Source organism: Garra rufa, chromosome 16 (assembly GCF_049309525.1).
Source record: "Garra rufa chromosome 16, GarRuf1.0, whole genome shotgun sequence".
Lineage (NCBI taxonomy): Eukaryota > Metazoa > Chordata > Actinopteri > Cypriniformes > Cyprinidae > Garra > Garra rufa.
In genome coordinates, this window is record NC_133376.1 from 10781671 (window position 1) to 10793133 (window position 11463).

At 29.4% G+C, this 11463-nt stretch overlaps 3 protein-coding genes across 5 annotated transcripts; 1 reads left to right on the plus strand and 2 right to left on the minus strand.

Moving 5' to 3' along the window:
* Positions 1-502: 502 nt before the first annotated feature.
* LOC141288716 (probable UDP-sugar transporter protein SLC35A4) lies at positions 503-2510 on the minus strand. Its single transcript, XM_073820882.1, has one exon. The coding sequence runs from the start codon at positions 1732-1734 to the stop codon at positions 793-795; it is 942 nt and encodes a 313-aa protein (XP_073676983.1). The 5' UTR covers positions 1735-2510; the 3' UTR covers positions 503-792.
* Positions 2511-3180: 670 nt separating this feature from the next.
* slc35a4 (solute carrier family 35 member A4) lies at positions 3181-7972 on the minus strand. 3 transcript variants are annotated; one of them, XM_073820884.1, is made up of 4 exons: positions 7807-7972; positions 5064-5162; positions 3636-3693; positions 3181-3511 (listed from the first exon to the last, which is right to left on the minus strand). In XM_073820884.1, the coding sequence occupies exons 2-4, from the start codon at positions 5087-5089 to the stop codon at positions 3311-3313; spliced, it is 285 nt and encodes a 94-aa protein (XP_073676985.1). In that variant the 5' UTR covers positions 5090-5162; positions 7807-7972; the 3' UTR covers positions 3181-3310. The 3 variants fall into 3 exon arrangements, with proteins under 3 accessions (XP_073676985.1, XP_073676986.1, XP_073676984.1); XM_073820885.1 differs by lacking the exon at positions 7807-7972 and adding an exon at positions 5516-5534; XM_073820883.1 differs by lacking the exons at positions 3636-3693; positions 7807-7972 and adding an exon at positions 5516-5561.
* LOC141288025 (HMG domain-containing protein 3-like) lies at positions 7898-10687 on the plus strand. The gene is made up of 3 exons (XM_073820147.1): positions 7898-8021; positions 10275-10401; positions 10486-10687. The coding sequence occupies exons 2-3, from the start codon at positions 10277-10279 to the stop codon at positions 10685-10687; spliced, it is 327 nt and encodes a 108-aa protein (XP_073676248.1). The 5' UTR covers positions 7898-8021; positions 10275-10276.
* Positions 10688-11463: the final 776 nt, after the last annotated feature.

Here is an 11463-nt window from a genome sequence, read left to right on the forward strand (position 1 = left end):
AATGATTTTTGAAGTTGAGGGAGAAAATTCAATGGGAGTTTTTCGACATGCCCTAACTGTCTTGAACTGGAAAAAACGGAGCAAGATGACGAGCATTTGAGGTTAAAAAGCATTTTAGGTTAATAATAATAAATTATTATTATTATTATTTAAACAATCAATCGTTTCACTAGATTAGACCCTTCTTCCTTAGCCACATTTGGGATCATTTGAAGCTGCATTTAAACTGTACTTTGGAAGTTCAAACTTCGGGGCACCATAGAAATCCACTATACGGAGAAAAATTCTAAAATGTTTTCTTCAAAAAACAATTTTTTTTTACGACTGAAAAAAGAAAGACGTGAATGTCTTGGATGACAAGGGGGTGAGTACATTATCTGCAAATTTTTTGTTCTGGAAAACTTCTTTAACAATTAATATAATAGTATATAAATAAAACACTGATCAGAAGGACACACCATTTTTCCATATAATAACGACTAAAAACACTTGACCAGGCCACTGAAAATGATTATATTTATTTGCATAAATATGTCTTAAATATGTGTGCTGTACCATTCATTTCAACATTTACTTTGAAAACAAAATACTGCATATGAATAAAAACAATAAATCAGCAAACATTCAGTCTTGATGAGATGGCGTTTGTTCACAGTAAGATGCACTTCTAGAAGGACAAAGGCAGACGACAAATATCTGAGGGCACATGCTGACAAAACAAACAACAGAAGAGAGAAACTACATATACAGAGTAACAAAAAAGCAATAAAGTCATCTTCAGTGGCGTCCGATCTACCTGTAATACAGGTACACGGCCCATCCGATCAGCACCACAGGAAACAAGAAGTAAGGTGTGAGCTGTATTCCCAAAATCCCCCACGACAACACGGCATTCACCAGCATAGAAGAGGAGATGACGAACAGCCGCGTGATTCCCGTTCCGTGTTTCATGATGACGGACATGAGGAGCCCGTTAGCAGCCTGTCCCGCAATGATGAGCCAAACAAGAGTGGAGAAACCCTCGAAAAACCCTTGCTGACCACCGCCAGAGAGATGTGACACCAGATTGATTCCCACGCCGAAGACATACAAGAACAAGTTCTGGAGACTCAAAGGCAGACGCTGAGTTTTCAACACCCGTTCGGTGTAAACCGCAGCCAATCCTGAGATGAAACAATAGACGAGCAGCAACAGCAAACCCCAGGATGTGATGTGGAGCCTGACGGCGGATTCATCCGATGCTTCCCAATCCAAACCGGAGTAGGTGTGACAAACGCCAGCAGCCATGAGCATCCCAAGAGCGAGCCATTGTCCAAATCGCAGCCGTTTTCCCAAACAGGACGTGTAGAGCAGCGCGGTGGACGCGATTTTGAGGTTACTGAGGACTTGGAAGGAGCTGGGATCCATGTAGGCCTGCATGAACACCACTAGGTTGTTGTTGAACGCGTAGAGAAGTGCAGGAATGGCGTATGGTGCCACCGTTGATGCTGATATCTTGTGGCCAGATGGATTTCCAGATGCTAAAAGAGTTGCGAAGGAAACCACGAGTTTGGTGAATTCGATCAGAAGCACGCATGATGATGGGCTGAAGGGAACGTGGCCGTCAACTTTGGTGAGGGAGATGAGAGGAGTGTGGGAACCGTAAATGAAAACCAGGAGAAGCAGGAGACAAAGCCAGCATCTTCTGCGAGGAGGTTCTGCTTCGGGTGAACCAACATTATCTATCACAATCATGCTCGCCGTCTGTCAGAAACAGCTGCTTCTGAAAGTACAGGTAGAGGCACCGGGACAAACGTAATTCTTCAACGGCGCAGTGTGAAAGAAAATGGACATGATGCTAGAGCTGCACGATTTGGGGAAAATTGCGAATAAAATTATTTTTTATATATCCATATGATTACTAAATTCTGAATAAAATTGTTTTTTATTAATATATTTTATTTGGGGAATAAAATAAATGAATGATTTGGGAATTTTATTTTATTTTATTGATGTGCTAGTTTGTAGGGGCTGCACAATTTGGTCAAAGATTTTGTGATATCCATACGATTAAACAATTCCGAATAAAATTGTATTTTCATTATTTTATTTTATTTGGGGAATAAAATAAATTAAATAATAATTCAGGGAAAATGTTTAGTTTAATTTAATTAATTTTTATTTTATTTTACAGGTTTGTTGTGCTACTTTGTAGGGGCTGGACAATTTGACCAAAGATTTTGTGATTTTATATCTATATGAATACAAAATTGTGTTTTTATTATTTTACTTTATTTGGGGAATAAAATAAAAGAATGATTTAGGTTTTTTTTTTTTTTTTTATTAAATTTAATGTTTTTTTTAGAGGTTTGCTGTGCTAGTTTGTAGGGGCTGCACAATTTTGCCAAAGAGTTTGATTATATATCCATAATTTTAAAATTGCAATTTTATTGTAAAATAAAATAAAAATAATATTCAAAAAAACAATATTAATAATAATATTTTCAATTTCATAAATTTTATTTAAATTGTGAATAAAATTGTTTATTTTTTTCATCTATCCAAATGATTATTTTATATATATATATAATTGTGGCACAATTTTGCCAAATATTTTGTGATTATATACCCCAAAAATATTACAATTGCAATTTTTATTGTAAAATAAAAAAAATTGAGTATTCAAAAAAAATATATATTAATAATAATATTTTAAATTTTACAGTACAGCTGTAAAATTTATTTTTTTTACCAAATTCGTTTTATTACTACTAATTAAAAATATGAAAAGAACTGTGATGTGTAATAAAAAAAAATTGTATTTAAGAAAAATTATATTTTAATATAATACATTTATTTGATCTATTTGTACTAAATTATTATTATTACTACCACGTGAAAAAAATAAACAAGAAATATTATTATTGTGATTTTACTGGAAAATAGGAGGAAAATAATTAAATATAATAACACAACAAATTACAATACTAATAATTGCGTCCGTCTTAATTTCTTAATTTTATAATTTTGTAACTGAACACAGTGCCACTTCACTATTTATATACAAATATCCTTTGCAATTTGATAATCGCCCTAAACTACGGTGATTTTGATTGTATTTTGCTTAATTGTGCAGCCCTACATGATGCCCATTTTACATCATAACAGTCTTCATTATTAAAGTCTGAATCCACACTCACATAGACCTGCAAACACAGCTTTATCTGATTCAACAGTTTTGTTCAGGAGGGAGGAGCTTTGATGTGACGCTGAATGACACAAAAGCAAGCAGCAATGATGCATGTTCTCCTCTTCAGTCTGAGTTTGGTTGTTAATCACTGGGTCCTTTCTTCAGAGAGTTCAGGAAGTCTCGTAGGCTCGTCTCAATGTTGGGCACCTCATAGTTCTGAGCGGCGTAGATTCCTGTCAGGGTTCCCAAAGCCACTCCCAGGACGGCTGAAGAACGCAGTCTGGAAATCACATACCCGGCCAGAAATCCTTTCAGAAAAGGAGACGCTAACAATGAGCCACCCTAAGAAACACAAACAGGAAAGTACAGTATCAGCTGCTGGGAAGCATGCAGGCATTCAGCTGTCAATCTTAACAAATATGAAGTGCAAAATGTTTAGAAAATACAACTTTTTGCTTGTTTTTACCACTAGGACAGGTGTTTTTGAACTAGGGTCCGGGGGTGGCAAGGGCGTCGTAGGGGGTCTATGAAAAATTTGGAGGATTTTATTTTATTTTTGGATGTCTATTTATTTTTTTAACGCATTGTACATTTAATAAGTATGCATTATTCGTAATCATTTTGCTTTCTAAAGACAAGACAAAAATCATGGCATTAATTGCAACAATTTAGATTTTTTCTCAAATTTATCTTCATCTAAATATTTTTTTTTTAAATAAAAATATCTGTTGAAAAAAAAAAATAAGAGTTGTTCTTAAATATGATGTTAACTTAATTATAATAATAATAATAATAATATTTTAACAGTTTTATCATAACGATGATGCAAAAGTCAATTATTTAATTCTGGAAACAACTATTTTATTTTCTTCATTCTAATCAGAGTTAACTAAAACATGAAACACTTTTGCTACTTAAAATGAACTTAAAACAATTATTTAAAAATACTTATTTTAGACAAATATACTTATTTTAGCAAAATAATACATTTGCTAAAATAATAAATCTATGTCTGAATAATTAAAAAAAATGAAATAAGCATTAATAAAAAAATATATATAAACAAAATAAATAAACAAAAAATGTCAAACACACACACACACACACACACACACACACATAAACTGTAAAATAAAACAGAAACAGATAGAAGATGAATTTATTTAAAAAATAATAATAGTACCTTAATATTACTAAAACAAAACTCTTCATAACATTAAGAAAACTAATTAATACTAATAAAACTAAATTAAAACTAAAATAAAACTATCATTAAACTAATAAATAAAACTAAAAATGAAATTTTCAGTTTCAAAAATATTATTAAAACTATATAAAAGTAATAAAAAACACCTAAATAAAAATGCACACACACTCAAAAATAAACAGAGAATTAATTTAAAAAATATTATAATAGTACCTTAATAACACTAAAATAACACTAGTCATAATAAACCTAATAAATAAAACTTAAAATGAAATAAACACTATATAAACAAAATAAATAAAACAAAAAAATGCACACACTAATGTGAAAATCAAAGCAGAAAATTAAAATTTAAATACAAACTAATTGTTTAAAAATAGAACTAAAAACTAACTAAAACTAAAGATAAAAACAAGAGATATAAAATAGAAAATTAATAAAAATTACAAAAGTACCTTATTGATACTAAAATAACACTAGTCATAATAATAATAAATATAATATAAAATAATATTATCCTCACACAGTATACATTTACTTTATACAAATATACTAAAATAATAAAAAACAATGAATAAAACTAATAAATAAAACTAAACTAAATTAAATAAACATTAATAAACACTATAAAATACTTTAAAAAAATTATTAACTAAAATAACTAATATTAAAATGAAAGCAGAATACCTGAGGGATTCCAGCTTGAACCTCATTCTCCACCTTCTTCTGGATCTCCTCCAGTTGGTCTTTGAGCTGAGCCAGATCCTTCAGTCGGGTCACCGGATCCTGAAACAGAACCAACACACATCCAGACCACATGAGAGAGACCACATCAGACCACCGACACATGCTGTTATTTATGATTAGACAACACAGACAGTGATCTGTATTACTCAGTTTGAGTCTGGTTACTAAGATCTTTTGTTTTCTGAGAGCTGTCATATGTCAAGAGTTCAGAAAGACAGCAGTGACTTTACATAACTCCATTGAAGCTTCACGACGGCGGTAATAAACAAACAGCAGTTGACATTAATAGCCCAGAGCTGCTTAAATATACACGACATAGCCGTTTTGTATTTAATTGTACATTCATTCATTGTAAAACACTGTTGGTTTACAGAGAAGCAGATGTCTCTCACCTTGTCCTCCGCCATACTGCAGAAACGACAAACGAGTCAATCTGCGCTCCGCTCATTTGGTCTGAATCATGACGACTCGCTCAAACACAACAACTCACGCCTGACTGCTCATATTTTATAAAGTTTTATTATATTTTATTAGAACTGACAATATAAGCAAAGAGGCGTTGTGTGTAAATTAAAAAGTATAAATACATGAGCTTTTCAGAAAAAAAAAAAAGCCTAAAGACTCAAAAGTTCTCTGAAATTTGTCAGGTATAATGAATCCAGAGTATAAATAATAAAATATTTTCATTTAATGTCTATTAATGCTTCCCAGTGTAATAAATAAACGAAGCTAATGTAGACGGCGATTGCATGTGATAGCCGTTCCTTTTCTCATCGCTCTTTATGATTGACCAATCGCTGTCGTTCTTGATTACTGAATGCCGCGGTTTTGTATTATAAATCTAGAGATTGAATGAGCTGATTTATTTGATGTTTATTTCTCTTAGATGCAAATGCCTCCATTAGAAAAACAAGCTGATTTGAAGCCATACAGAGAGATTCAAAGTAGGAATCGGTGGGTCTTTACGCCACCAAGTGCCCACTACATTTAAATACATGTGCAATTAATACTTATAACTTTAACTAATATTAATATAAAAGCAGAAAATAAAACTTGAATTACAAGCTAATTCAAAAATAAAAATAAAAATATATGTAATAAAAAACTAAATAAAAAATGGCAAACACACAAACTAAAAATAAAAACCGAAAGATATCAAATATAAAATTAATACAAATTATAATAGTACATTGATAATACTAAAATAACATGTTATAATAATAATAATATAATACCATGCAACACTGTATACATTTATTTTATACTAATGTGCCAAAATAATAAAACTAATAAATAAAACAAAACAAAAAGAGGCAAAAGCACAAAACAAAATTAATAAAACTAATATTAAAATGAAAGAAAATAAAAATACAATCTAATTTCTAATTCAAAAATATTAATAAAATTTTTTTTTATATATATATATATATATATAAACGACAAAATAAAAATGCCAAACACACACAAACTAAAAATAAAAACAGAAAGAGATCAAATATAAAATTAAATTACAAACTAATTAAAAAATATATGTAATAAAAACACAAAAATAAAAATGGCAAACAAACACAAACTAAAAAATAAAACTAACGATAAAATTAATGCAAATTATAATTATAATTAATAATACTAAAATAACAAGTTGTCATAATAATAATAATAATAATATATCATCCTCCCACAGTATACATTTATTTTATACTAATGTAATGTACTAAAATAATAAAACTAATACAACTAATGAATAAAACAAAAAAAGACAAAACACAATACTAAATTAATAAAACTAATATTAAAATGAAAGAAAATAAAAATTAAAATACAAACTAATTCAAAAATATTAATGAAAATATATGTAATAAAAAACAGCAAAATAAAAATTCCAATCAGACACAAACTAAAAATAAAAACAGAAAGCGATCAATTATAAGAGAAAATGAATACAAATTATAATAGTACATTAAAAATACTAAAACAGCACGTCACAATAATAATAATAAAATGTAATATAAGAGAATCCTCCCACAGTATACATTTATTTTATACTAATGTACTAAAATAGTAAAACTAATTAATAAAACTAAATTTAATAAACATTAATAAAAACTATAAACAAAATAAACAAAATAAATAAAACCAAAAACACAAAAAAATATTTAATACAACTAATAAATAAAACTAAAAAATGACAAAAACACAAAAAAATACAACTTTAACAAGCAGAAAATAAAAAACTAAAGTACACTGTTTACGGCAATGTCATATGATAAGCGTTACTTTTCTAATCGCTCTTCACGATTGACCAATCACTGTCGTTCTTCATTACTGAATGCCGCATTTTTGTGTTATCAATCTTTAGAGATTGAATGAGCTGATTTCTGTTAGCGTCTTAGAAAAATATGTCTGTAATTAAAAGATTTATATGACGCTCCTTTATATGATACAAATGCCTCCATCGGGAAAAAAACAAGCTAAGATTTGAATACAACTCAACGGACTCAACGGATTTAACAGAGGAACCGGGTCTCTACGCCACCAAGCGCTCACCGCGGGAAGAACTATTTTATGTATCTTGGAAACATCGATATTTGCCACTGTATGGTTTTACACACTTGTAAAATGAAATAAAACAGTGTAAAAATATCGCTTAAACACGAGGGCAAAATAAAAGCCGTAACGTTACTCTTTTCAGTTGCAACTCCTGCAGATCAAACTCTCATTGGGCCTCCAGTTGTTCATCTGATCTCTCCTCCGCCATTTTACTGCACTATACTGCGGAAAACACCGGCTCAACTCTGGCGCCTCACTCGCACATGATCCGGATCCCCGATCCCGCGGCTTTAGCGCCAGTCTGAGGAGAGATTCGCCTGGATTTGGAGCGATCCTGCGCTCGATCAGGTAAGGCTTCAATAAGACAAGCGCTCATTGGCCGCGGACAGTCAGTATCAGCACTCAACAATAACCGACATCACGCACACACACGGGAGGGAATAAAACACTCTCGGACGTGCCTACAAACACTCCCAGACATGATTTAACCACTTCGGCTGTGCGTTTATGTAGATAAACTGGAGTTAAAATCATATATGTGTATGTATTTGTATATGTAGGCGGTTGAGGAGTGTCACGTGATGCGCTCCGAATAATGTTGCTGTTGTTTACCTGCATCTGCTCCAGCTGTACTCTAGTAGTACACTGTTAACTGATAGTAACAGGTATTACCTTGTTTATAAAGTAGTACAATGTTTTGTGTTTTGTAATGTAACAAATCCAGTCAAGAGCAGCTCCTCATTGGTATTTAACACCAAAATAAAAACAGAAATAGATAAAAGATACAATTAATACAAAATTATAATAGTACATAAAATAATAAAATAACACGTTATAATACTAATATAATATCATCCTCACACAGTATACATTTATTTTATACTAATGTACCAAAAATAATAAATTAATAAAACAAACAAATAAATAAAAAATGGCAAAAAAACCAAAACAAAATTCTTAAAACTTTAACTAATATTAAAATGAAGCAGACTATATCAAAAATATTATTAATGTATATAATGTGTATATATACTGTATGTGTATATATATATATATATATATATATGTATATGTATGTATAATAAAAACACCAAAATAAAAATGTCATTGGTATTTTTCCACAAAAAAAGAAAAGAAAATCTAATTTGTAAAAAAAAAATTATTTATTTATTTACTTACTTATAATGGCTAATGAGTTTCATGAAAATTACAGTTTTTTTTAGCCAAGATTCTCTTTCAGAAATTTGGTAATAAAATATAAATTATTATTCATTACCACGATTATGTGGGGCTGCTTTTCAAAGTCCACTATTGTAATACACAATAATTCAATAAAATGTAATTATAATTGAACTTCATTGTGTTTTTCGTGACCGTTTATGTGGAAATTTTCATAATAAACACACTTAAATCCCAGCAGTGTCTGGAATACACATTTATCTTTCTTTTTTATTTTATTGAACATATCAAATGCATCCATGAAAAACATAAATCACATATTGAGAAAATATATTAATAAAAATGTGAATAGTTTAATAATAATTTGAAAACAATTTAGTGAAAATTTGTAACTATATATTTTTATTATTTGTTATTTGTCATTGGTATTTATTTATATAAAAAAATATATATAAAATTATATATAAATATAATATTTTTAAAAGGTATTTATTGTTGTATAATGGCTAGTGTTTTAGCCAATATTATCTTTCATCAAAAGAAGTTTGGCAATAAAATATCAATTATTATTATGTTATAAAATATAAATTATTATTAATTCCCATGTTCGTCTTGCACTGCTTTAATACTATTTAATAATAATTTAAAATTAATTTAGTTTATTTAGTTAGTATTATTTAATTTTGTTATTTTTTTATTTTAATGTATTAATTTAATTTATATTAAATTTTTATGTATTTACTTATTGCTGTTAAAGTAAGAAGGATGGTATTTGTGTTTTACAATTAGCAAAGGTAGTGTTTTTGTAATGCCCATTTACATTTGTGGATAAAGAATTTGCAACTATTACTAAAACATCTAAAACAAATAATAAACCTATATAGACATTAAAAAACGCTAACATAATTACTAAACGTTTTAAAATTACTGTGAAAACAGGAAATATAAATAAAATCTAATTGAAAATATATAAAAAAAACTGTAATGGTACATACATACAGTACATGATATAAAAATATCACTTTTATTAAACAAGTCAATATTTTATTATTTAAAAAAATACTAATAGTATTAGTATATATATTTTTATAGTCGTATTGATATTTAATCACAAAAAATAGCCAAGTTGTGCAGCCATACAGCAAAAACCATACTAGAAAAATTGTATTTAGTTTTTTTTTTTTTTTTTTGTATATAGATAAAGTTTTTCCTAATATATAATTGAATCTCCACAAAAAACTTCACTTTGAAATAAATAGGAAATTATATTTAGTTAGAAAATTAGTCGAAAATTAAGCTTTCTATTTAAGAATTTTCCATGTAATATCTAAATTTGTAATTTACCATATTTAAATGACTTAAATGACTTGATTTTAAAAGCTCTCTGTCCAGTTCTTTCATTCTCTTTCTCTGTTTCCTCAGAGATGGAGGCCATCTATGGAGAGATGGAGGTGGAGAGCTGCTACACGCTTCTGGAACTTCCTTCACCCAAGAAGAAACGCAAGAGCAAAGGCAGCATGGAGGGCTCAGACAAACCCAAGAAGCCCAGGTAGATCTTCAGTGAGAAACATGAATGCACAAGGAGTTCACTTGTAGTTGTTTTACTGCACTAACGGCCCGTCTGCTATCACAGGTCGGCGTATCTGCTGTATTACTTTGACGTGCATCAGAGCGTCCAGCAGGAGCATCCAGACCTGCCGCAGTCTGAGATCAACAAATGCATCAGTGACAGCTGGAAGAGGCTGAACGTGGCGGATCGGGGTTATTACCTGGAGAGAGCGCGCATGGAGAAAGACGGCATCGACCCGGTATGCCTGACAACTAAGTATGATTAATGCGGTTGCATGTACTTGTGTGGTTGCATTTTCCTAATTTGACATTAAAAACTCTTAGGAATTAGAAGACGGCTTTTATTCATCAAAACTGTTAAGATTTTGAAAGTTATGAATATTATATGATAGGACTGCATGGCTGATTGCAATAAAACTGAAGTTGTGATATGGCTTAGTGCAATTAGTGTGCAAAGGCTGTGTTAAATTGAATAAATACATTTACATAATTCAATTCTTAAATACTTAAATAATTTTATTTAAGAAGGTTTTCTGCCAAAATAAAAGATAACATTTAAAAATGAAGAAATGAAGACAACTATAAATATGAGTTTAAACTTTAAAGTTTTATTAATTTTGTTGTGTGGTTTAGTCATTTTTATTATTATGTATTTAAATGATTAAGGTTATTTATATCTATATAGTTATTTAAAACATAACACTATTTAAATAAATAATAATAGTAATAAAAAAGTAAATATAAATAATATAACATATATATTATATAAATGTGAATTATTTAAATAATTTTAGAAAATAAAAGAAAATAAACCTTATGGTCACTCTTTATGGTTTTCTTCCTAAATAAAAGATTTAACATTTGAAAATGAAGACATTAGACAAGCGTAAATATTAGTATTGTAATTGTACAGTGCTGTGCTGTAAAATAACATTATTGTACAATTTTTCTTAAATAATACATTTTATTTAAGAAAATATGTAAACATGTTTTAGTTAAAGCTTTATTAATTTTGTTGTGTGGTTTTGTCATTTTTAATTAA